The sequence below is a fragment of the Eschscholzia californica genome, unplaced genomic scaffold (assembly GCF_041429995.1).
Source record: "Eschscholzia californica isolate CP2 unplaced genomic scaffold, dmEscCali1.0.p SCAF_1, whole genome shotgun sequence".
In the NCBI taxonomy this organism is placed as follows: domain Eukaryota; kingdom Viridiplantae; phylum Streptophyta; class Magnoliopsida; order Ranunculales; family Papaveraceae; genus Eschscholzia; species Eschscholzia californica.
This window is the reverse complement of record NW_028238198.1, coordinates 72,567,624-72,594,781: the sequence shown is the minus strand read 5'-3', so window position 1 is coordinate 72,594,781 and position 27,158 is coordinate 72,567,624. Positions and strand designations below refer to the sequence as shown.

The 27,158-nt window shown below is 35.6% G+C and overlaps 3 protein-coding genes and 1 long non-coding RNA gene across 6 annotated transcripts; 2 read left to right on the top strand and 2 right to left on the bottom strand.

The window, feature by feature from the left end:
• The first annotated feature begins 6,128 nt into the window (after positions 1 to 6,128).
• LOC147568937 (uncharacterized) lies at positions 6,129 to 7,402 on the top strand. The gene is made up of 2 exons (XR_015238490.1): positions 6,129 to 6,197; positions 7,184 to 7,402. It is a non-coding gene; the product is annotated as an uncharacterized LOC147568937 (long non-coding RNA).
• A 1,084-nt stretch (positions 7,403 to 8,486) lies between these two features.
• On the bottom strand, positions 8,487 to 12,888 carry LOC147568936 (craniofacial development-like protein). Its single transcript, XM_086655374.1, has 6 exons — positions 12,495 to 12,888; positions 11,160 to 11,446; positions 10,247 to 10,336; positions 9,669 to 9,793; positions 9,348 to 9,542; positions 8,487 to 9,053 (listed from the first exon to the last, which is right to left on the bottom strand). The coding sequence occupies exons 2-6, from the start codon at positions 11,206 to 11,208 to the stop codon at positions 8,694 to 8,696; spliced, it is 819 nt and encodes a 272-aa protein (XP_086511500.1). The 5' UTR covers positions 11,209 to 11,446; positions 12,495 to 12,888; the 3' UTR covers positions 8,487 to 8,693.
• A 2,939-nt stretch (positions 12,889 to 15,827) lies between these two features.
• On the top strand, positions 15,828 to 21,393 carry LOC147568935 (uncharacterized). 3 transcript variants are annotated; one of them, XM_086655371.1, is made up of 5 exons: positions 15,828 to 16,132; positions 17,177 to 17,327; positions 18,288 to 20,313; positions 20,465 to 20,708; positions 20,813 to 21,393. In XM_086655371.1, the coding sequence occupies exons 1-4, from the start codon at positions 15,944 to 15,946 to the stop codon at positions 20,670 to 20,672; spliced, it is 2,574 nt and encodes an 857-aa protein (XP_086511497.1). In that variant the 5' UTR covers positions 15,828 to 15,943; the 3' UTR covers positions 20,673 to 20,708; positions 20,813 to 21,393. The 3 variants fall into 3 exon arrangements, with proteins under 3 accessions (XP_086511497.1, XP_086511499.1, XP_086511498.1); XM_086655373.1 differs by lacking the exon at positions 17,177 to 17,327 and having other exon boundaries at positions 15,837 to 16,132; XM_086655372.1 differs by having other exon boundaries at positions 15,896 to 16,132; positions 20,465 to 21,393.
• Positions 21,394 to 22,229: 836 nt separating this feature from the next.
• On the bottom strand, positions 22,230 to 26,291 carry LOC147568934 (Leucine-rich receptor-like protein kinase family protein). The gene is made up of 2 exons (XM_086655370.1): positions 24,412 to 26,291; positions 22,230 to 23,951 (listed from the first exon to the last, which is right to left on the bottom strand). The coding sequence occupies exons 1-2, from the start codon at positions 25,947 to 25,949 to the stop codon at positions 22,451 to 22,453; spliced, it is 3,039 nt and encodes a 1,012-aa protein (XP_086511496.1). The 5' UTR covers positions 25,950 to 26,291; the 3' UTR covers positions 22,230 to 22,450.
• Positions 26,292 to 27,158: the final 867 nt, after the last annotated feature.

Sequence of the window (27,158 nt, the reverse complement as noted above, 5' to 3'; positions counted from 1 at the left end):
TTGGAAAAGATTATCGATCCTTTGTTATAACTATTCATAATAGAGAAACACCTATAACTTTCTCTGAACTTAGAACTCGTCTAATCCATCATGAACAATGGATGAAAACTCAAACTCAAGAGGATGAAAGTTCAGCTTACTTTGTAAAAAATCTTCCTTCTAGAGCTGGTTATAAATCTTTTAATCCAAATAGATCTTCTCAATCACATCAAAATTACAGGAATTCTTATCAAGTAGATCAAGGAAAGATAATTTCTAATTCTTATAGAGGACCTTCTTCTTCTTCTAATCAAAATCTAGGTGAATCAGCTTCTGATTTTGATTTTAGTACTGTTCCTTGTGGCATATGCAAAAGATGGGGACATTTTGCTTCAAAATGCAGGTATAGATATGCTCCTGATGATTCTATAAAGAATCCACAAAGTAAAAATGATCAAAATCAACCTTAAAAGAGGTTTCCTCAGCAACTTAAACCTATCAAAGGAAATTTTGCTGGTATCCATCTTTATGAAAGTATAGATGAAAGTAAAAATGAGAAAATGGGAGCTTACACTCCAACAGATGAGGAATTGTATGAGTCAAATTGTGACTACAATTCAGATGAATTCAATTGTGAAGAGGCAAATATGGTAGTCATAGTTTCTTCACATAAAAATCCAACAAATGAAGTTCATAATACCATCACTGAGAGGGTCTGGTTGGCTGATACTGGAGCCACCAGTCATATGACAAATGATCCTACTACCATTATTGATCAACAAGAGTATAAGGGTTCTGATTCTGTAATGATTGGAAATGGTCTTTCAATTCCTATTTCTGCTACAGATAATGCTCAACTTCATACTCCATCCTATAATTTTGACTTGTTTAATGTGCTATATGTTCCTAAACTCAAAAGGAACTTACTTTCTATCTCAAAATTTACATATGACAACCAATGCTCTATGACTTTTACACCTTGGGGTTATCAAATAAAAGACCTATGGTCTGAAGACATTCTCAATGAGGGATCAGTTAGGAATCACCTATATCCTATTGTCTTTGGTATACAAAATGAGCATGATCATCAAGTCTATGCTGTGTCACTTGCTGCACCATACTCTATTTGGCATACTAGACTAGGTCACACATCAGATGCTATAATTCATCTTCTCTCAAGAAACAAACTGATCTCTGTGCTAGACAAGCCATCTAAGAGTTTATGCCATCCATGTTCCATTGCTAAAAGTAAATTGCTACCATTTCCTATATCAGATAGCTATACTGAATCTCCTTTGTACTTGATACATTGTGACATTTGGGGTCCTTCTCCTCATGTGACTCTCAATGGAGATAGGTACTTCATATTATTTTTAGATGATTTCAGTAGGTTTTTATGGATATATCCTCTGAAATACAAGTCTGACAGTCTCAAGTACTTCAAATTGTTCAAAACTTCACATGAAAACTTATTCAATACTTCTATAAAGTATTTCCAAAGTGATGGTGCATTGGAGTTGTCCAAAGGAGAATTCAAACAGTACTTGGACCAATGTGGAATCCTATTTAGAAGTTCATGTCCCTATACTCCTCAGCAAAATGGAAGGGCTGAGAGGAGAAATAGACAGATCACTGAGATGGGGAATTCTCTCCTATTTCAATCTCATTCTCCAAAGAATTTATGGTTTGAAGCTTTTTCAGCTGCTGTGTTCACTATTAATAGGCTTCCAACCAGGATTCTTCAGAGTAAGTCTCCTTATGAGGTATTATTTCACAAAACACCTGATTACTCTCTCTTAAAGACATTTGGATGCTTATGTTATCCTCACTTAGGTGCTATTAGACAAGACAAGCTAAGTCCTAAGTCATCTAAGTGTGTATTCATTGGCTATAGTTCTTCTCATACGGGTTATAAGTGTTTTGACTTAGAAACTCATAAAATTCATATATCTAGGAATGTTATTTTTTAATAGAACACTTTTCCCTTTGCTGACATGGGTCAAGTTGAGTCTAACTCTGAATCCTCACCTATCACATTGCAACTACCTATTTCACCTGTCAATCCTATACCTTCAATACTTGATATTCCTTCTATACATGAACACTCTCCTCAAGCTAGCACATCAGTAAATGAACCTAATGATCCTGAACCAAGTCATAGAATGGTAACTCGACTAAGGAATGGTATATCCAAACCAAAGTGCATTCCAGATTATGTTTCTCACTTTACCATTACTCACCCTTTATCTCAGTCTTATCTGACCTTGTTGCTCAAACATAAAGAACCCTCAACTTTCAAAGAAGCTTCTTCAAATCCTAAATGGGTTAATGCTATGAAGGAAGAATTTCAAGCATTAAAAAAGAATGAAACATGGTCATTAGTTCCTCCTGATCCATCTATGAATCTTTTAGGTTGTAAATGGGTTTTTAAAGTGAAATATAGGTCTGATGGCTCTGTGGAGAGATACAAAGCCAGACTTGTGGCAAAGGGTTATCACCAAAAAGATGGTTTGGATTACTCTGAGACATTTAGTCCAGTAGTAAAGGCTGCTACTATAAGAACAGTTCTTAATGTAGCTATTTCAAATGAATGGAATATCCAGCAGTTGGATGTATCCAATGCTTTCTTGCATGGAGTACTCCAAGAGAAGGTTTTTATGACTCAGCCTCAAGGTTTTGTTGACTTGGAATATCCTTCTTATGTATGTCATCTTCATAAAAGTCTTTATGGCTTGAAACAGGCTCCAAGAGCTTGGTTTCAGAGATTTGGCTCTTTTCTTCTCACTTTGGGTTTCAAGAGAAGTGCTCATGACCATTCAATGTTTGTCCAATTCACAGATTCTGCTATAATGGTCTTACTCCTATATGTTGATGATATCATTTTAACTGGGAGTAATAGTGCTATTATGCATTCTCTTGTGCTTACTCTTAGCAAAGAATTTGCTATGAAGGACTTGGGTCCTCTCCATTTTTTCTTGGGGATTGAAGTATCTCGAGCTAACTCTTCTGCTCTATTCCTCACCCAAAAGAAATATGCTCTAAGCTTACTTGAAAAAGCTGAGTTGCTGGACTCCAAGCCTAGTTGTACTCCAGTTCCTGGTGGAAATAGATTATCCAAGTCTGATGGTGAACTAATGTCTGATCCAACCTTCTACAGAAGTATAGTTGGGGGTCTTCAATATCTAACCATGACCAGACCTGACTTGGCTTATGCTGTGAATTATGCAGCCCAGTTTATGCAAGCACCAAGAACATCTCATATTCAACTCATGAAGAAGATTTTAAGGTATGTCAAAGGGGCAATTGACTGTGGGATTACTATCACACCAGGAGACATTTCTAATCTAAGAGGTTACTCAGATTCTGATTGGGCTGGGTGCCCTGATTCAAGAAGATCAACAAGTGGTTTTTGTATTGTGCTTGGTCAATCACTAGTTTCCTGGTGCTCTAAGAAGCAACCAACTGTTGCAAAGTCCTCTACAGAAGCTGAATACAAAGCTCTCTCCATCACCTCTGCTGAAGTACTCTGGATTTCATTTCTTCTTGAGGAGCTCCATCAACAGGTGTCTCTTCCAATGGTTTTATACTGTGATAATTTAGGAGCAAAGAACATTGCGGCCAATCCAATTTGTCATGCTAGGACAAAACACATTGAAGTCGATTATCACTTTATTAGGGACTTGGTAGCCTCTGGTCGACTTGAAATCAGGTATATTCCATCATTAGAACAACCAGCTGATTTGTTTACAAAGGGTCTTGCTAAGGATCAGTTTCTCAATCTTAGAGGCAAGCTAATGGTTCTGATTGACCCATCATCTTGAGGGGGCATGATAATGAATACAAATATGAGTGTATTCTAGGTGTTAGTATAAGTGAAGAAGAAGGTGTAAACAAGGTGTAAGTAAAGAAATGTATAAGTAATAGAGGTGCCTTTAGAAGAATAACAAACTTGGTAGTTAGAGGTTGTTGGGATTAACAGAATCTGTTATCCCATTCTCTCTCTATAACCGAATATATGAAAGCTTATATAAGCTCAATCTTTGTAATTGAATCATTAATGAAAATTCATTCGATTAATGAAATTCTATCTTTCTCTGATTTCTATCACAAATGATTAAAAAAGTTATTAATTATCTTATGTAAATATAATGACCCAAACAGAGACTGAAGCACTTATGAGAAGGAACTTAAAAGAAGCCTTGGCTACTACTACATTTTAAAAGAGTTTTCTAGGTGCATTATATTCATGAAGAGTTTTCGAGCTCGATTAGTTGAAGTTCAGGTTCTTATAGGGTTCCGGAAGCTCATGTCTGATTCCGACCCTTAGTAAAACTTGAAAATAGGTCAAATGAAGCAAAAGATAGTACAAGAGAAAGGTGACTTCTGAAGAGAGAAACAAGATTTCAAAGACTTTCATTGTTTTTTATATTGTTATAATCATATTAAACTATTGACAGATTTAATTTTGGAAAAGTTGATTTTTATAGACAAAAAAAAGTCAATAAAGAGGTTTTGCCATAGCTATCAATTGAAGTATTATGTTCCATAGTCACATACTCACATAGATAAACATTTCCAAGAATTTGAAGTATTCTGTTCCGTCACATAGATAGATATACATCTCCAATAGATATACATCTCCAAGAATTCAGTATATGTTTCAATGAATCCAACACCAAATTCCTCTTTTCAATTGCTTGTTTAAATCATTCCATCATTTTGACAAGAAAAATTGTTTCAGCTTGTCTGAGTTTTATCGGTGTACGTGCAACTTAGTAAACAACTTGACAATAACTTTTTTTTTTTTTTTTTTGTTGAACTACTTGACAATAACTTTTTTGATGTGGTTTACAACTTTCTCACTGTGAATGAATAGTTGACCTTGGTAAAAAATGATCGAAACTCCCAAAGCAAAAAAACATAAATTTTCTGAATTAGGTTAGTTGCTGCTGTTGACTTTAACATAAATCTTACATGTTTCAAGTAATATAGTCTGAGTTCTCATAAAAGAAAAAAAGTAATATAGTCGAGAAAAAAAAAGTAATATAGTCTGAGAAAATATTTTGAGCCATGCTTGTTATTAGGAATGGAATAAGTGATGAATAATTGAGTGTCTATATGTTTAGGCCGCGGCTTTGGGGAATAAAGAAAATTTTCCGGGGAATAAATTCTCGAGGGAATCCAGATTTTTTTTGAAAATTCTCCGGGGAATAAATTTTTATTGGGAATACAGAATACATTTTTTTGAAAGTTCTCCTCCATCTCATTTGTTCTGTCTGCCACTTCATCTTCTCGACACCTCATCATCTTCTCCGGCGAAAGTCGCCGGCCGGCCAATTTTCTGACCGGCGACCTTCAAACATACAAAAAAAAACTTTTTTTTAAAAATTTTCTCTCTCCTCTTTCTCTCTCTAATTTTTTTTCTTTCTTTTCTCTCTCTCTCTAGAACAGATCTAGAGAGAGAGAAGGTATGTTCTCACGACTTTCATCGGAGAGAGAGAGAGAGAGGAGAGAGAAAATTAATATTTTTTTTCTTTTTTATGTTTGAAGGTCGCGACTTTCGCCGGAGAAGATGATGAGGTGTCGAGAAGATGAAGTGACAGAGAGAGGTGATGAGATGGAGGAACCTTTTTTATAGTATCTTCTAAAATTAGAAGCCCCTTAGCAATAAAAAGAAACATAAAAAGTCAATCTTATTTGACTAGTTTTAAGAAAAGTCTTTATTCCCAGGAGAATTTCCTTTGTTCCCCACAGCCGCGGCCATATGTTTATCTACAAAAAGTGCTATATTTATTAGGATGAAGACATCCACATGAAGAATTTTTAGATGATAAAAACTAGAACTTTTGGGTTTATAGCCCAAAAAATGGGCCCTAATAAGACATTTTTAGTCCTCTCTAATCCTATAAAGGGTTTCAAAACCAAATCCCTATAATACATATTAATTTATAATACCTATACTAACCTTCTTTATATATAAAATCTGATTTACATTCTAAAATCCAAAATATCTTTTTCCATTTTTATCTCCCACCATTCTCTCTCCAATCACGTTTCTAAACAAAGTAACCGTGATCTTCATTATCTTTAGTAACCGAAACTTGCTTATTTTCTCTCTCTCTAAACAAAGTAACCTTTTGATAATCATCCATTAATCTCAGAAATCTTGTTTCTTCTTCATTAGACCAACTGAAATCATCTTCTTCATCGTTTATCAGGTAAAACACATTACAAAAGTCATTTTTCATTCCATTGAAACAGATTCTGAATCAGATTTAATATTGTTTTTCAAGTAATGTTAAAGGTTTTAGTTTCTTCTTTTATGTTTAATGTTTTTCATCTTCATCTTCATCTTTAACTTTGTTCATGAATTTCATTATAATCAAATTTCTCTCTGTATCATCTAATCAAATCTTTATCATTATTTAGTATTTTCTCTCTCTAAGATTCATAACCGATTTTATGATGTTAATGTTAAATCCGTCTTTACAATTCATTTTATTCGATTAAAAAGTGTTTGTCTCTATGTATTTTGTTACTTTTTAGTAGTTTTAGGTTATAGATTTTGATTTTTAGATCATTTTTCAAATCTTCGTCAAGGTTTCCGTACAATTTTTGATGCAGTGAAGATATCGAACTTTGTTATAACTGAATGCAAACGATATCTAATTTAAAATAAATTACGGATCGTTTACAATAAATTACATATAATTTTTGATCCAGAGAAGATCTAGTACGATTTGGTTGTAACAGAAAGTAAACGATATATAATTTACACGACATTACATAATGTTTACTGAACATAACACATACATAACTCAAACATCTTCCGTACGATGTTTTTATAACAGAATGTAAAATATATGTATTTTGTTACAAATTATACATATTTTATAAATAATATCAAAAACATCTTATAAATCTGCATAAATTATATATAATTTATTCAACATTACGCGTACTTTTTCCCCAAAACAGTTGTTGTTTATAGTACAATAAATTTTCCAAAAGTTATATGTAATTGATTGCACATTATACATATTTTTTCACATAACAGTGACCTTGTGATTCAAACTAAAGTTATGTTTGTCTCCTAACACATTATGAAGTTTAACAAACAGTATGCATAATTTATTCCATTACACATGTCGATCCTAGTAAATTATATGTTTTGTTGACAAATGTATATGTTTTCTTTTTGTAGTTTTGCTGTTACTTATGGAATTTCCTACTGAAGTTGGTCATTTGTTTCTTGGTGGTGCAAAAGCATTTGGATATGCTCTTCGACAATATAGTGTAAATGTTGTTTGTCCTGCTCAAGACTACATATGCTCTACGACAATATAGTGTAAACGATTTTTTTGTAACAGAATGTAAACGATGTGTAATGTAAAAGAAATTATGTGTAATTTATTGAACATGATACACGTACAGTTGATAAATTACGTTGTATGCATGACAAATGTTGGTTTCCTCGTCATAAATAACAAATAATTTACGTATTTGTTTCATAATTTGTATTCGATGTGTATTTATGTATGAGTAAAAACAAAAACAAATGTTGTTGTAATGTTCCCAGAAAAATATATTATTTCCAAATCTGAAAATTAAGTGAGAGAAAGTAATATATACGTTTTGTATATTAACCCCCAAATCACGCTAAATTGATCTCAGAAAATATACTCTTTCCAAATCTGAAAGTTTAGAGAGAGAAAATAAATTTAATTTACAAATCTGTTTAGAGGAGAGAGAAATTATGATTTGTTTCTATCCGTTTTTTGCTAATAAATTCCCCAAATCACTCCCAAATTTGATTTCCTTCTTTTCAGCGTTTGATTAGTTTCTGGTAATGGCGTTTCGAAGATTTAGGTTAGGATTTTTGAAACGTTTCGTTTTGGGAAAGTTTCGATTTTGTTTCCTATAATTTATCCCAAATTCACGGTTAATAAGTTGTTGGAATTTTCGGTTCGGCCCACAATTTAAAATCCCGTGAAAATGGTTTGGGACACGAATGAAATTGTTTTATAGATTGTATGGGTTTTTAGACCCAAGAACAATAGGACTAAAAATCCATTTTTTGACAAGATTGGACCCTAAACCCTTTTTGAACATTATTTTAGTCTATATACCCACGGACCCTAAAAACTATCAGACGACGTAATATTTACTTAAAATCCTCTATGGGACAAATTTTATGTTTTGAGTTTAACCTCTCCTCTATGTAAATCCTAGGTCTACTAGACTACTACTAGGTGCAAGGATTCTTTGGCTGAATGAAAGCAATAATGGACGGATTACCCTCGAAGTGCCCAACATTTATGAAGGTAAGGAACCCAAACTTAAAGATTCAAGCATAAGTTTTTTTTTTTTTCTCTCAGGTCAATGTTTGGCAGTATAACTTTGCAAATTACTAAGAACCACATTACGAGATTGACATTCTCAATGATCCTGTTGTTTCCTTTCGTGCCAAACATGACCTAAACAACTTGACTTGGGATCATAAGTACTTGCCTTTTAGGATTGAATCATTATATCATAAGGATCATCCAAGACAAACAACTCAAAGCTTGAAACATATATTTAAAGAATGAAGGAGAAGTATCAAAACAATTATTACCCAGAACGGCAAAACTCAAAACAGTTCATTCGATCAGTCTTTGTTTTCCCCCAAATCTTCAAAGGAAGTGTAATCTGCAAAGGTTTTATGGATACTCTCAGACGTCTGATTTTCTCTTTGACTGCAGAGAAAGACGAGCATCCCTTTCTCGTTCAAATTCCCGTAGATCTGTTCTCTGTAAGAAAGACACTTTATCTAGATACTGATTAGAGCTCTTCTTGTAAGCATCTAGTTCATCTTCTAACCCTTTGTTTTCATCCTTGAATTCACCCCAATCCTTTTTCGTCTTGTCGAGTACACTCAGCTTTTGTTTCTTCTTTATTTGTTCAAGAACTGCATCTACTGCAGAAGGAGGCCCCATTGCTACCTTTGCTTTCTCCATTGCCTCCTTTGAGTCAGCATCAACTAGCTTCTTCACTTCAATATCTTGGCCTGCAAAGTCCCTTATCTCTGTTACCTGAAACCAGAAAAAAAAAAACTATAATGTCTGAATACTCCCAGATAACCTTTTCAAATATACTGAAGAAAAAATGCCGGTAAAAGATAATGTTGTTGAGCAAAGATTTCTTCCAAATCTTAACAAATGCCTATTTTGCTAAATGGGAACACGGTTCATTTGGTGGAGATACTAAAACTAGCTTCTGTGATATAGATTTACTGTATCCAAACCCATTTATAGTTTTATACATAAATCTGAATATATGCAAAGAAAACAACAACGATCTTGTTAGTCCAAAGAGTTACTGCATACTTCTATCTTCCCTCTGCCTGCGGCAGCAGCAGCAGCTGCTGCTGCTGCAACCTTCGCTGCAGATATCGCAGCTGCTGCAAGCTTCTTGGCCTCATCACTAGTATGATTTTGTATAAGATTAGGTCTCTTCCCCGGCATGTCTTGCCCATGCAATCCAGGCTTATTAGGTGCCAGACCAAGAGCTGTCATCCAATTCTACAAGATCAGAGTGAAAAAAACATAGAAAATAAGATACTTATTTCATAACAGTATCCCAAAACAATTACCAACTAAACCTCTACAGATTTGAGGAAAAAATACAAGACGAAGAAAAAATCTCACAGGGGAAGTCTTCGATGTTTTATTGGTCGTTGTATTAGATGGTTTGCTTGTAAAGGATTTGGGTATCTTCACCGAAACACTCTTATTCATTTGCTCCCATGCAGCATTCACCCGAGCCTTTCTTTCTGGGGCAATGAGATAAACACACGAGTTCATCATTAGTTCAAGTGTTCGGAATTAGCTGATACGAGGGTTGATCTGTAACTCTGTCAGGTAGTGTTCAAATTTTTAATAGAAGTAAAAGAACACTTATTTGCTGCGGTAGCATAGGGATCTTCTCACCCCCTTTATTTCTTTAAAATCAATACATATTTGAAAATTCTGAACCAAATACTAACATTTTGTTATAAACAAACCCCAATCTCTGTCCTTGTTTTAAGGTATTCTTGTATCTATTTATAAACAAAGTTATCACTAGATTGGAGTCAGATATGCAAAAGGTTTTGAGGCAGCAAAAGTGAAAAAGTTACGAAATCAGAAGCAGGAAAAAAAAATTGAAATTTCATTTGCCGATCTATTCAAAACAAAAGAGCAACTAGCTTGGGGAACAGAAAAAATGGCCAGATAGGTAGGATTACCCGTCTCTTCATGTTGAGCCTCTGGATTAGACCCAAGTAGAACTTCTTCGGCAGATGACGTTGACCCCCCATTTTCCTTAACTCCATTACCTGCAACATGTCCAAACAGTCTAGGGAATGAACGGAAAATAACAAACATAAGCAATATTGAAGAAGAAAGGACTTCAGCTACTTCAGGTATAATCTATGAGCAATTAAGTCACTATATGATATTTGGTTGCCACAACTAGATAAGCACAGCATGTGGCATGCCAAGGATACGAAAGAGGCCGAGTTAGGTTCCGCCCAAATACCCAACACTTATCTATGAGAATTAATGACCTCAAGTCCCGAAGGACCTGAATTATGTTAGAAAAAATCACTTGGCAAAAAACTTAACAAGAAGTACACAAATTTTTCTTTCTCAAAACTTTCAAAGAACTAGCCATCTGTTGGGTACTTGAGCTCAGAAGGTTGCATTTAACGAGTCTGTAATGGCCGAAAGATGTGGTGCTGACTATATGGGTGTTACATTGTTTCTCTTGTATCCACGTGGTGTCAAGGGATACTTGGTCTTAACTCTCTGGGATTGGAGTGAAATAGTTGCTTTCTATTTCATTCACATAAATTGCTCTTTCCCTACAAGAAGTTGTTTTCTATTTCATTGCCATTTTTATGCAGCATGATATCAACAATAAGAACACAGAAACTTGGTATTCTGTATCACTGCTTCTTGAGAATAAATACAAAAATAAAACCCTAAAAAAAATTAATTAAGAAAAAAAACTCTAAGAATTTCATTTAAGAGCCTTTCATAGAAGTACAGGAAAGAAAGCAAAGATTGAAACTCCAAAACCTTAAATTGCATCGTAAAAAGAGCTCCAAAAGTAAAGTTAGATAACTTCGTAGGTCAAAAAGAAAGAGATAGAGGTACCAATTTCACGTTTTGGGCTCTTAGACTGCATCTCTAGAGGCAACTCCATGGCTGATGCCTGTCGGCACTTCGTTTATTCTCGTTGAAGTATATGTTTCAAGTATGTTATTGATTTTGTTTGCAAAGAGGTTTATGGGAATTGGAAGAATGAAGACGAACACACATGCAACTCAAGTACTCTATAAAAGATTTCCTCGCATACAGGTTGTATTTTCTGGTTGGCTTGTTCCTTGCACTTCTGAAGTTTCAGCAGAGTATCCTACGGTTTTAGGCGACGTGTTGAGTACCTGTATGGTGTTAAGATGACATTAATGTAAGTCAATGTACTAGTGATGTAGCAATGTTGTACAATTAAGCAGCGTCTAAGTTAAACAAAGAGTACCTCAAAGTTCCTATCTCAATTACTAGAAGAATTAACTTTAGAGATGTGATAGAGGGGCGAAGATTTGGCACATTGTTTTCTTTCCTTAATATACATTGTCTAACTATGAAATCAACGAGACAACTTTCTTCAAAGATGAAGACGTCACTTTCAATCCGATATCATAAAACTAAGTATAATACCCCTACACCGCCAAAGTACATTTCAACTATTCAGGACTCTCTATTAGGTTCTTTACATTCACGGAAGCTTATAACTTGATACAAAAATTAGTCGTTCATTTCTGACAAATTAAACAACTCTTTTAGTTAAACCTATTAGTAAGGTTTATCACATTTTCTAACTGATTTGTTAATATAAATTTAGTTACTATAAAATTTTGAAGTTTTTTAATCATGAAGAATCCTAAACTTGTTTACAGAATATCTCTGAAACCTAGTTTTAAAACTTCCCCAAGGATCACTGACAAAGTGAAATTGGATAACTAACATTAACAGTTTTTCGTAAATTTGGGCCTTTTTTTTATCAAACTTGCACAAAGGAAAAAAAATTGAATCCAGAAAACAAATGAAAAGGTCTGATTTTTTTTTTGTGTGTGTGATTTTTAGATATTAGTTAATTCTTCAAAACCAATAATAGTTTCATTTACATACATATCTCAAATAAGATGGATCAGATTTACAAGATTTCTTAGAAATCTTGTAAAGGCACTATCTTCATGGGGTTTCTCTAATTCACAAAACCCATTATTATGTTTATAGAAGAAATCTTGAAAAAATTAAAACAAAAAGAAAAAGAGATTTCAGCAGCTAAACGCCATCCCTAATCTCGTAAAGTGTTATGGTTTTCTAAATCTCTATTATACCCTAACAAAATCATTATAACAACAATCAGTTGAAAATGATAAGATAAAGAAAGCAAGAGAGTTTTAAAGAGAGAGAGAGAGGGAATACCTTTTCTGGTGCGTGCGGACGAGAGAGAGAGAAAGAGATCGGCGTAGAGAAACTCCGGTGGTAGTACTGTAGAGAGAGGCAGAAAGAATGAATGCGGGAACGAAGCTAGAGAGAGAGAGAGGGGTTTATACTTACTTTTATAGAGAGAGAGAGAGAGAGAATAGAAGAAGGAAGATGGGAAGCTGAAAAGAGAGAGAAAGAGAGAGTGAGGGAGGAGAAAGTGTTTTTCTTTCTTTTTGTGGGGGGTTGTATTATTAGTATTTTGTTCGTTCGCTCGTGTGTTGCTTCCGGTTTCCGGCTATTGTACTTGTCTTCTGGGTTACAAGACTATTCATTACCCAATTAGGGTTGTCTACCCATTTCCTGTATGCAAACAACAAATTTTTTCTTGAACAACACAATTAAAAAAAAAAAAACAATTATACCTCATATTATTTTATTTTTTTGGAAGACAACTACGATCTACGTAACATCATAGATGTGATAAGCTCGATAACTGCCCACTCAAACATTTACGACACCGGGCCTATAGCCCAACAAAGACAATGGCCTAAAGCCCAACAACTTTATTAATACCTACATAATCCCAATTCAAATAACCAAAGATTCCACCTTCTTTGGGATTCGAACCTGAGACCTCCAGGGATTTCTGGAGTTTATGTCAACACCTTGGAACCAGTTGGGCTACCAACCGTTGACACCTCATTTGATTTTGATACATCATAAAGTGAAGTATATTAACCAGGATACGCAATGCTCGTGCTTGTCAGAGACAATGTGTTTTTCACGTAAGATTTTGTTAAAATAAGTTGACCATGTTTGGTTAGAGACAATGACTTTACCCCTCATTTTTTTAGGGTTTTTTATCACTCTATTCTTCTTTTTCTCTCCCTCAAGCAAAAAAGTCACCGGCTGACGACCTTAATTTAAAAAAACCTTCTTCTTCTCTCTCTTTATACCATTCCCGTCAAAGGGAGTCCTCCCCTTCCCTGACAATGGTACAGAGAGAGAAGAAAAGAAGATGGGGAGAAGAAAAAGAAGAAGAGAGAGAACGAGAAAAACGAAGAAGATAAAAAAATTGTCGACAACCGGAGATTGTTGATCGACGACCTTTTACCGGATACCAGGCAACATTGATCGTGTCGTTAGGTTAAACTCAAATAGACATTGTCTTCTTTTGTTGGTATTGCCTCTATAGAAGTGCCCTTGCTCGTAAAACTAAACTTCTCATTGTGGTCCTCAAAAGGGTTTGCCTTTACACATGAATTTTATTTTCAATGAGAAAAGAGTTAATTTATTTTGGCCTCTAAAAATAACTAATTCACTAAAATAGCTTTCTAAAGTTGACTAATTTCTATTTTGGTCCTATTTCAATATTTTCAGTCAGTCAACTTTAACTGTTAACTTTTCTTTTCCTTTTCTACCCATCTTCAAAATTCTTTCCCTCGCTATCATTTATCATTTTCGTCGTTGTCAATCGACTGATACAAAATAAAATTGTCTTCTCGCTTCTCCTTCAACCACAACCATCTCTCTTATTCTCCCTTTTTTCCTTTACTCTCTCTTCTTCTTTTCTCGAGATCTCTCCCTGGTTTCTTTCTTAAACCTGATGGGGTTTCATTAAATGAAATCCCTATTAGGTTTCAAGTCTTACTGATTGAAACCATATTGGGGTTACTTCAAATTGAAACACTAAAGGGATTTTTATCGATCGAACCTGAAATCCCAGTAAGGCTTCATTCGATCGACGAAACCTCAATGTTGTTTCAATTTGAGAAACCCGGTCGTGGTTTCAATTCGTGAAACCCCATTTGGTTTCTCGAACTGAACCCCTAAAAGATTTCTACATAGAGAAAAAAATCAGGAAGGAGATAAATCAAAAGAGAGAGATAAACGAGGGGGGAAAGGAATAAGAGGAGAGATGGTGGTGTTGTGGTGGTGGAAGGAAATAATTTAATTTTTATCCTGATCACTAGGCCGACAGACGTTGACCGACAAGAAAAAAATGACAAAGGGTGGGGGGAGATAGAGTTTGAAGAAAGCGGTGAAAAACGAAAAGAAAAAACAAAAGTTGAAGTTGACTGAGCAAAAGTTAAAAGAGAACCATGGAAGTTGGTTGTATTTCAAGGTACGGATGGGAATTTGTTTGACCCGTAAGTTTACCGCCATCGCCCTTAGCGGGACAAGTTTATGGTGAACCATGATGATCCAAAAAACGACCATCAATTGACTACGGTAAATAAGTCGAGGAGATACCAAGGGCCCAACGATCAACTCGTATCAAGTCAACAGGGAGGTTGAATCCGAAAGATGTGTCTCATTCAAGTCCAGAACTGGGGGGGGGGGGGGGGGGAGGGGGTCGATATGAGCGTCGCAGGCGTCTATGCCCTGCCTCGATTCAAATACAACCAGGTCTACCCTTGGGACTTAAGAGAAAACTATGCATGAGTGGGGTCGGTACCTCAATCACGAAACATGAGGGTAGAAGCGTGCCTAATGCTTTACCGACTTAATCCTGAAATCTTATCAAAGATTCCAGTTGGTGAAGATCTTAAGTATTTATAACTTGAGCTTAAAGAGTCACGCAAGGAGGAACCTTCTCCTAAAGATCGGAAACACGATCTACCAGATATCCTTAGACAATATAACTTTTAAATATCAAAGATATGGGAAAAACCAAAGAGCAATCCTGGTACTTTCAGACTACAAAATACTAGTTTCAATATAACACGTTGGATCTCAACTGCCTCATCAATGTCGTTTAGTTATAGTCGGCCAAAGCAATCTATAAAAGGTAATCATTCGTCTCAAAGCAGACAAAAGCTAAGACTCTCTCAACACAAGGAGTAAGTCACAACTCTATAAACTCGGGTTCACTCAATATTTTAACTGTAAGGGCAATCTGAATGTCTTGAGCATCGAAGAGGTTTCCGAATTCTTTTGAGGTTTCACTCTCAACCCGAGAGAAGAAAAACGGGATTCAATGTAACAGACCCAACATTCCAACATTCTGACTAGTTCGAAGATGAATTTTTTTTTTTGAAATAACTTATAAATAATATATAACACAAATACAAGATGGTCACGAGTAAAAACTAAAAGGAGTCGCGTTACATAATTATATATAGCCAATAAATTCTTAATCACTTGGTTCGATTAAGTATATGTATTTTGTTACATTCTAAAGTAATTAAGTATAGTCACCGCTCTTTGGTGTAGTGGTTGGACATTCCCTCTCAAGCTCTTGAGGTCGTGGGATCGAGATTTATCCGATGTGATTTAGACAATAAATAACATAAAGTAAAAAGAGATGGGCTTTCAAGCACCCTAAGAAGGCCCTAAGGGTCTTCATGTGTTAAGGCTCAACCTCAAATGTCATGATGTATCATTGCCATTCAAATGTAATTGAAGACTGAACAGTGAACAGGGTTCATTTTGGTGCATTATTCATGTTTAGGGAGCTAAAATGGAATTTCCCTAAGAAAAAGAAAAGGGAGTCATTTGATTTGTCTCAAGTCGTTTGTTCTTCAAAGTTGGATGATTTTGGTAAACTACTAGTCCACTTTCAGTTTCTACTCCCAATCCCCCCCACCATTAACAACACCAGCGACGACTACTACGAATCTCTCTCCATCTCAGTAAGTCTCTCTCTCTCTATATCTTCTACATTTGATTTTAGTTCATATTGCACATTTGATGTTTCTTCTTGCTAAATTCCCCCTAAAACCTTTATGATTTGATTCTAATCTTTCATTTATTTTGATCCAGTATCAATATTTTGGGTAAGAATTAAAAAAATTTCCCTACTTTATCTTTAACTTATGCATAGTTCTTGGAAAAATCAATCAAGGTGTAGTAGTGGGTATGATTAGATTTGTTGGAAGATTGATCCAATTTCCATCTACCCATGGAAGATTCTAAGCAATTTGATTTGACCCATACTTTCATTTAACACGATATTTAGTATTCAGACATTTTTAGAGCAAACCCACTCTTGAATAATGCATATTAGAAGTGGTGTTTTTTTTTAATTTTCTCTTGTATCTGAATCTAATTCATGTGAATCTGACCTTGAAATTCTGAAAGTTTTTCATACTTATGATTTTCTTAAACTGAATTATTTTGGGGTGTATGCATTAGTGAGATCAAGAAGACAAAAAGAAAAACAAGCACCATCTTACATGTACATTGTTTAAAGTGGGTTTGCTTTAGAAAAGGCAGAGGGGATCTAGCTCGCTTGTTAGACGGGTTATGGATCAAATTACGAAGAAAATAAGTGGTTGAAGAGAGGGGGAGGTTTCAGAGCCTCAGAGGGTTATAATGTATATAAATAGAAATGTAAAACCTGTATCAATATCATTTCGCTACTAGAAAGTTGTTAGTTAGTAACGGTAGAACTAGTTAGTCATTGTAAATCTGATACTGCCCCAATCCCAATAGTGTCTTCTTGTTAAAGAAAAAAACAATTTCTAAAATATATATATAGGATGGAATCTAATGTCAGTAGTTTGTGGACTTATAAGAATCTTACACTAGATAATCTGCACCAATCTAGCTCCTCTTGGTAACATCTTAGTACTTGAAACTTTGTTTTGGTGGTTTGAATTCCTTCAATTTTCCATATTTTTGTTCATTCGGGAGGTTTATTACCTTGTTTATTTCAATTGATGTGTGCTGCTCAGGGCGGAAGAGGAATTTGGGTGGGTAGTGGGTGTCGATTCTTGGAGATCTTTGTCTGCAACTGCCGTTCTAGTCAACTTCTTTCTTTAGACCTTAGCTATCCGTGCATTTCCATACAAACCATAAAGTTGATACAAAAGAGAAAAACACCTGGTTCGTGATAATGTTCTTCCAACTCCTTGTATACCGGCTTCTGGTAGAGTTAAATTTAGTCATTGATAAACGCTGCAAGAGTACGTGATGTGGAAGTATTATTGATATTAATCTGTCGTATGAAAATATGTTCTTCGCGAACAGTCTTTGATGCCCAAAAAGTCTTAGAAATGTACGACATGGTCAACAAAATATCTTCAGTCAGCAAGTTATCCTTGCAAACTTTGTTTTACAACACAACTACATAAACCGCCTATTTGAACCCCCCGTTGAACCGCCCAAGAGAGAAACCATTGTTTCTCTCTCCACGTGAGCAAACACGTGAGAGGAGAGAGAAACAATGGTTTCTCTCTTGGGCGGTTCAATTGGGTGTTCAAATAGGCGGTCAGAGTAGAGTTTTTGTTTTTTTTTTATCATCCTCTATAAGAAAAATAACTCTGTATAAGGGAAGAAATCCTGTAAATCAGTCTTAAGAGAAGGAACTGCATGAGGAAATAGAGGTTCCTTCGACATAGGAACACTTTACACAAATACGCAGTCAGTGGTTGAATGAAGATAATTAATTATATAGGACATGAAAGATTTTTCACTAGTTTAATATGTATGTTTTATTATTAGTATGTTTATACTTTATATATATACCCTCTGGTACTTTTTGTTATTGTTCCATTATATCGTTCATTAGCTTATCTCACCGGGGCCAGTATGATCGAAGATCCCATATTAAGTAAATAGGGTCGTGTTCACTCACACTTATATCTAGATTGATGTTTGTCTCTTTTCTTTTATGTAAGTTGCTTTATTTATGGGTTTCCTTTTTAGCATCAAACCCACGTTCAATTAGTCTTATTGGAAGGAAATTTTTGCACTTGTACACAGTTTTTATTCATTAGTATAAAAGGCCTGCTCGCAGTATAATAAGTAGGTCGTTTATTGATAAAATTCATCTGGAATTTGCAGCTTCCCTCATGCCCTCATCTGGACAAGACATCAGTATGACTGGATCAAGTGACCAGGATACTAGTCTTTTCGGTGATGCCCCATTGTGGAGGCATGTGGTGAAGTTAGATAAAGCTGCTGGTGGGGGAGGGAATAGGGCTTTCAGATGCAACTTCTGCAACAATGTCTATAATGGATCATATTCAAGAGTAAGAGCACATCTACTAAAAATTAAAGGACAGGGGATCAGAGTCTGCTCAAAAATTGATTTAGAATCTCTTCAAAGTTTGCACAAGGAACATGAAAGTTCAGATCCTAGAAAACCTTTATCCACAAAAAGCACTGCTGTTATATATGAATCGCCTTTGCCTATTTCATTTCATCCTTTACAATCAAGTCTCCCCCTAAAATTGAAAAAGCGAAAGATAGAAAATGAAGAATGTCAAATGAAATCAATTGATTATATTACTAGAGACGAACTAGATAAGAAAGCTGCTAGATTATTCTACTCTAGTGCCTTACCTTTTAACTTAGCCAGATCTCCTTATTGGCGAGACTTCATTACTTCTGTTGCTAATAGCAACTGTAAGGATTACATCCCTCCAAGTTATGACCAATTGCGCTTTGATTTACTTAAAGATGAAAAGATAAGTGTAGAGAGAATATTGGATAAGATGAAATCATCCTGGAACCAAACTGGAGTCTCTATTCTATGTGATGGTTGGACAGATGATAATCAAAGACCTCTTGTTAATTTCATGGCAGTATCTTCGAACGGGTCATTCTTTTTGAAGGCTATTGATGCTTCAGGGAAGGAAGACGACTCAAAGTTCTTATCTCAATTGTTAGTAGATGCAGTAAATCAGGTTGGTCCGACTAGAGTTGTTCAGATAATAACGGACAATACTTGTGTTTGTAAAGCTGCATCTTTAACTTTAGAGGCAAGATATCCCCATATTTTTTGGACTCCTTGTGTTGTACATACTCTAAACCTTGGGCTTAGAAATATTTGTAGCAATGAAAATAGCAAAACAAACACAGAAATTTATGAATTGCTTAAATGGATTCATGATATAGATAGAGATATAAGGGATATTCAAGATTTTGTTGTTTGTAATGAATATTCGGCGTCTTTCTACAATAAATATGGTCAGCTAAGGCTGTTAAGGGTTCCAAAAACAAGGTTTGCTGCAACAATTGTATTAGCAAAGCGGGTTAAAGAGGTCAGGTCTGTATTAACGAAACTGGTGGCTGATGTTGATTGGGAAATTTACAGGACAAGTGATGATATAAAAGCTGAGGTTTTATGTTGTAGGGTGGAAGATGCTTCATGGTGGGAAAGAATCGATTATCTTCTAGAATTTACAGAACCGATTATTAGTATGATGAGAATGGTTGACATGAATGAAAGTGATCTCCATAGAGTGTGGGAAAGGTGGGGAACTATGTTGGAACAAGTTCAAGAATTGATCTTTAAACACGAAAACAAAGATATTCTCGGTGATCGCTCTAAATTTTTTGACGCAGTTCAATCGGTTTTAGTAGATAGATGGGATAAAAATGACACTGCTTTGCTCTGTCTGGCTTACTCACTAAATCCGAAATATTACAGCCATGCATGGCTTAAAAGTGAGTGTGGTTTACGACAACGCTTAGCACCACATCAAGATCAAGAAATTGCGGATAAAAGGATTCTCTGTTTTAGGCGGCTCTATGATAATCCTTCCTCATTGCGACAAATTCAGACTGAATTTGGAAAGTTTGCAACTGGATCTGCCCTGTTTGATCAATTAGAAGAGATACAACTACAAGATGAAATTGATCCGATTTCGTGGTGGGCAAATTTTGGATCTGGGATGCCTCTTTTACAGTCCCTTGCTTTGAGACTTCTCTCACAGCCGGCATCATCATCTTGTTGCGGAAGGCATTGGAAGACATACTCGATGATCCACAATATTAAGAGCGAAATTACTTCTGCTCGAGCTGAAGATCTTGTGTATGTTCACTCAAATTTAAGGCTCATGTCCCGGAGGAAAGAAGAATATGTGTAAGTGATACTGTTACAGTTCAATCAAATCTTTCTTCTTCATTTCCGTTTACATTTTTAGCATTTAAACCTTATTTTTCCTTCATATTGTTTGATGTACCAAAATGCTGTATGTGGAGGAAAATTGACTAATTTCCTTTTGGAGATGCAGCAAAGGCCCGACAAAATTTTGGGACATGGTGGGCGAGGACTACGACCTAGAAGGTCAGCCAGAACTTGATATTGCCAACTTAACTTTAGATGATCCTATTTTGGAGCCAGTGATATTTGATGAGGAAGAACAAGATGGCGAGATGGATATGTTAAATCGTGTAGGAACATCAGGCTCGTTTGTTGGGGGCGATGAAGAAACCGATTAGGAAGAAATCCGCAGAATCCCAAAGTCCTAAACTTTTGTATGTTTTCCTCACGAAGAAGCTCCTAATTATATGATTATTCTTGTAAACATGAAATACTGAGCCTCTTCTGCTAAATTACTGGTTTTTTCGTCTCTGTTTAGATGTGCGCACCTTCTACTGGAGCAGCTAATGATACCATGATTATAACCATCATGACATCATTGACATGGTTCAAGTAGTTTATTCTCGTCGGGTTTGGGCATCCACTGGAGGAGATTCAACCACTTGAGACTAACAAATTTAGGTCTGAGATCTTTTCTGCTTGATTTCGGTAAGACTAATAAGCTACACGAGTAAGTCTTTAAGATGAATAAGGAACCGTTGTAAATGCATATTGAGTTACCAAGGCTGTTAGGACGGGTGCAAAATCTTTCCGCCGCGATCTGACGCTGGAAGTTATCGTGTCAGATTTCATGGTAATCTTGTATTCTGAACTGTGTGATTAGTTGATTCTGTGAAGTACATGATGCTGAGTTCAGAAGAAACTTTTCCATCTCTAGATTTGCCCATTAATCTTCATGTAAGCTTCTGACATTAGATTAAGTATTCTTCTACTTTCATATTGATTGTATTTTACATGTTGATTTGAAGTTTGAGTCAGGTTGAGGATTTAGTTTTTATTGAAGATAGTGATGAATATACAGACTACAGAGCTCACAGAACCATGTTCTCTTGCGTATCATATTTTCATGCTTCTTTTGTTGTTTTTTTCGCTGTTCTCTTGCTGTTGTGTCTCGAGTGGTTCAATATTGTTGATGTAGAGTGGTCGGAAGTCGGCCAAACCTTTAGGATAGTCAAAGACTTGAAACTATGAAAACCTTCAAATATTTGTCAGGAAGCCGTAGTCTGGTTTTTGCAGCACTCTCCTGTGATTTCTCTGTAAATTTCCAGTAGACAGATCTCCTTCACAGTTTGAAGACATCTTATTCCATTAGCAACTGTTTAGGAAATTTTTTCGTTCAGAGATTTGGTATGTGGTATGGGTAACGATACGCGATAAGCTACTGACTATCGGGTACACTAGAGATATGCTCCTTTGGTTTGCCATATACGCACCTACTCTCAGACATTCATCTCTTTAAAACTTAGTCTTAAAGTAATCTCGAAGTTAACCGTCCAACTAGTCAAGTTTATAGGTTTTCACAAAGAAATTGAGTTAATTAAGACGGAAGATTTGGGTACGCCAAATTTGGAGTACCAGATCAACAATTTGTTGATCTTCAAACATCCTGACTTTCTCCTCCCTTCTGGTTATCCTTCTCTTTATTTCTTTTTCTACTTGAAAACTTTTGAACAATATGATTACTTGTCCTAAAGATGGTCAATGTTTATGCCCTAACTTTCACAAAGACTCTAGTTTACATTTTGGTGTTCAACCTTTCTAATTTAGCACCTTCTTCAAAGGAGCACATCTTTAATTTCCGACTTCAACCTTTCTAATATACAGAACCTCTTTGCCGACCTCTAATTTTCGACTTCCCTTCCCACGCCTTTCGCCCTCAACATGATGAACTAAGATTGAGATAAACGCATTGAAATAACTTGAGTTATACGAGTAAACTACACATGAAATTGAGATTCCTAAAAAAAGATAAATCGGTAATCTAAGAACTCTCTACATCATTAAAATCATTACAATTGACACTAATATATGAAAGAACACAAATAATTAAAACATATTAAATATATAGTTTTTTCGATGACACGTTGTTAAGGATCTTGCTTATTTTCTTGTCACCTTAGAACACTTCCATCTTGAGTGGGATTGGTGTCTTGATAACCTGCAATATTTGCACAACTTCTGCCATTGATGGTCTGCTTGAAGGTATTTGAGATGTACAGACTAAACCCAACTTCAGAACAGGCAAGACTTCATCCTCAGGATACTCATTATTCATGTTCGGATCGACACAATCTAACACATTCCCTTCTTCAAGAAGAACCCTAACATAATCACTCAATATCAAAACATCGTCTTCTCCATACTCTACCGGCCTTCTCCCTGTCACTAGTTCAAGAACCATCACACCGAACCCATACACATCGCATTTCTCATTAATTCTTATACTCTGACATGCTAATTCCGGAGCCATATATCCCAATGCACTCTGAAATCTACTACTTATTACGTGTTTATCGAGCTTTGTAAGAAGCCTTGCTAGTCCAAAATCGGATATCTTTGGGTTGTAGTTTTCGTCTAGCAAGATATTGCTTGGTTTCACATTGTAGTGTATAATAGGCTGATGAAAAGATTGGTGTAAATGGGCAAGACCTTTCGCCGTCCCAAGAGCAATCTTGAATCGAATAGCCCATGAGAGACAAACGGACAATGGCCTCTCATGAAGTAGGGAGTATAAGCTTCCGTTAGGGGCGTAATCTGATATTAGAAGCTGCAAATTAGGAGTCCAATAGTAACCTTTAACGATCATAATATTCGGGTGTTTCACTTTTCCTAGAATTCGAACTTCTCTATCGAAATCTTCGGGATTTTGAAGTATATTTGATGTTACTAGTTTCTTTATAGCCACATTGGATCTTCCTTCTCTACCTAAAGAAACCTTGTAAACTGTTCCAAATACTCCTCTTCCAATCTCACAAGCTTTGTTAAGTAATGTTTCAGGATTATGTATCCAATCTTCGGACGATTTTGTGTCGAACAAAACGAGTTTGCCTGTGACAGTACTAATGCCTGATCCTGCCTGAGAGCTTGAACAGATGCTTTCCAATCCATTATCTCTAAATGTTATTCTTCTTCTAGTGGAAATATTGAGCAGACTCACCACAATAACTCCGAAAACAACCAAAAAAGCGGCCGAAATCGATATAATGGCAGAAATACTAAAGAATCTTCGATGTTCAGATTTCACAGAATCACTTGATGAACTTGGAACTTGATTACTACTCCCATGAGTACCACCCATTTGGTTACCGTACGAAAATGGGTCGAGTACTAATGGCTTCGAGACATTCATCTTACAAGGTCCTTTCAACAAGGGTGAACAAATACCTAAATTTCCTTCTAGTGAACTTCGCCCGAGATTCTTGAATATCCCTTCCATTGGAAGCCGGCCGGTAAGTCTATTGTAGGAAATATTTACTGCAAGAAGATTGTTTAAACTGCCAAGTTCTTGCGGTATCTCCCCTGTTAATTCATTGAACTCCAAGTTGAGAATTCGTAGCTTCTTCAATCTTGATAATGCCTTCGGGATCGAACCGATAAATTTATTATGGGACAAGCTCCTGCAAGTCAAGAAAAAACATAGAAAAATTGTTTATTTTGTAATATGGAATAGAATTTGTACTAATTCTGAAACATTTTGGTCAGAATAAGACTACAATAGTGTTTTTCTACTGTCCGGATCTGACTCGTCGGATTCTGCTTCGTCTGAATCTGAATTTGAAATGCCCGAGTGTGACTTGTCTTACTTTTCTTTTTGTTGTTGAAACTGTCTTGGCTTACTTTTTTTTTTTTTTGATGAAAGAGTCTTCTTGGCTTACTTAGATGCATGATATTCATTTCAGGTTATTCAGACTATGGCCTCTTAATTTAGACTAACTCTATGTCTAGCTCACCGAAGTCAGCCCGTGACAGCAATGCAGACTAGGCAGATAAAAGCAAACGTTCTGAACTCGAGACGATCTGGATCTCGAGTCCGATTTCTTGTCTAACTTAAAGAAAAAACAAACAGAATTTACTTACAGCAAATAGAGAGATGAACAATTCCCTATCTCTTCCGGTATTAACCCACTCATGGAGTTACCATCAAGTTGCAGAATAGCTAGATTTTTGGATTCGCACAAGTCCTCAGGGATCGACCCGTATAGTTCATTATAGCGAAGATCCAATATAGATAAGTCCTGAAAGTAACCAAGTTCCATTGGCAACTCCGATCGAAGATTATTCCAAGACAAGTTTAAGTACTGTAAATGAGAAGAAAGACCCATTTTAGCAGGAATTATCCCTGTGAGCTTGTTTTCTGATAGATCCAGTTCTCGAATAGACTCGAAAATTCTGCTTGACCCAGGTGGAATTGAACCAGTAAACCTATTCAACGATAAGTCGAGTACCTCTAATCCCATATCGAACAAACTCTTCGGTATACTCCCATTAAAGTTATTCCCTTTCAACTGAATGAAGAACAACTTAGAACAGTAAACTAATGACATGGGTAATGTTCCACTCATTTGATTATCAGATAAACTCAAGAAATTTAGTGATTTAAGATCACCCAACGATTCGGGTAGGTTTCCAATGAACACATTGCTAGAAAAATCTAAGTATTCTAAGCTACCCATTTTACCAATCCACCTAGGAAAATCGCCCGTTATCTTGTTCTTGGATAAACTGAAGAATATGAGAGAATTAAGCTTTTGAATTGAGTATGGAAGATTTCCAGTTAACAAATTAGTACTCAAATCTAAATGAGTTAAATGTGGACATAACCCTAAATCATCAGGTAAAGATCCAGAGAACTGATTACCCTGTAAATGAAGTTCTTTCAAGTAATGAAGAGAAGATAAACCTTTTGAAATCGGACCCGAAAATTCGTTATTCGAAAGATCTATGATTCTTAATCCTTTTAAAGTATAGAATCCATTAACAAAATCTGGGTAACCAGAGAGATGATTGTTGGAGAGATTTAGAAATCCAAGTGAAGTACATTTTTGAAGAGAAGAAGGAATTAGACCTTCAAGAACATTATTAGCTAAAGAAATGTAATTTAGAGATAAGCAATCTTGAAACAGAGAATCAGGGATTGGTCCAGAAATCAAATTATTAGAAAAATCAAGAACTTTAATTGAACTCAAATTAAAATCAATGGGTATAAATCCTGATAAATGATTATGACTAAGATTAAGATTTTTGAGATTCTTATTAAGAAAGAATTGAGGAATGATATTACCACTGAAATTGTTATGAGCTAAAGAGAGAACCTGCAAATTCTGCAACTTTTCTAAACCTCTATTCATCTTCCCTGATAAACCCAAACCTTGTAATGAAATTTCAGAGACTTTATTGGTTCTAGGGTTGCATTTAATGTATTTCCATGAACATGGAGATTCATCATCTTCATTCCATGAGACTAAATGTGAAAATGGGTCATGAAGATCTGATTTGAATACAATTAAACCCAATACATCATCACTTAGTTGAAGAGATGGGTTATTACTTGAACAAGTTTTTAGAAACAACATTAAGAAGATCAATACTTGGAGAATTGGAAAACCCATCTTCATCTCTTTCTCTCTCTTTCTCTCTCTCTCTCTCTAAGTTTGTTTTTCTAACTCTCAACCTGCCATAGAAACTAGGAGAAGGAAATGGATAGCTAGTTAAAATACAAGTAGTAGAATGAAAGACAGAAAGGAGACTAATCGTTTGGGGTGACTAGGACTCTGTATAACTGTCAAAGAATGCCATGAGCCTTGAGAAATTTACCTAAATGGTCATACCTTCATTGTAAATGTTTAAGAGAGATAATATTCGGTCTCACGAAAATTATGTAGCTTGGTAGTATCACGTAATAGCGCTGGTACCAAATAATCACCCGAACAAATAGATTCATAACCTAGCTAAATTTCAAAAGACATTTCTTATCTCTGAATCTTTTTAATTGTCGCGTGATGAATTATTGTGAAAAGGCAAAAAAAAAAGACTGATATATTAAGAAATATAGATTATGAAAGGTTGCCAATACGCGGACAACCGTTTTTCTTATATAGACAACTATTTTCGGGCCCGATGCGAGTCAACTATGCTTGGCTTAGTTGACTTTGATTTAATAAGGGGACAACTCCATAAAGTCTTAAATACTAATAATTAGTAACTTGTGGACTACTAACAAAAATAACAGTTAAAGATTGAAAACCTAAACTGTCTTCTTCTTCATCTTCTTCCTTCTTGTTAGTCTTATTCTTCTTTCTTCACTTATACTAAAAGTAAGTTGTAGTTTCTACCATTTTTTTTATCAACCCCTAGATGGATGAAGAAGACAAAATCTCTTCTTAGTCTTATTCTTCTTTCTTCACTTCTACTAAAAGTAAACTGTAGTTTCTACCATTTTTTTTATCAAACCCTAGATGGATGAAGAAGACAAAATCCCTCAATCTGCACCTGAAGAAGTTTTTCCGGGCATTTCCATAATAGGCATTAATGACATTGATGAGGTAAAACAGAACATAACTTGCGACGAAAATCTGGCAAGTTTTCTGATTATGCCAGATTTTCGTCGCAAGTGATGTTCTGTTATGTCATATTTTTGCACAACCCGAATTACCAGATTCATCTTCCTCGTCACCATCGTTTTCAGAGTCGGAACCAACAGATCCATCTTCATCTTCCACATCTTCTTTGATTTTCTCTGCCATCAATACCATCTTCTTCTTCATGGTTGGTTTTAGAATTTTAGGGTTCTAACCTTTGTCTTTGGGAAGATTCTACAACAACTC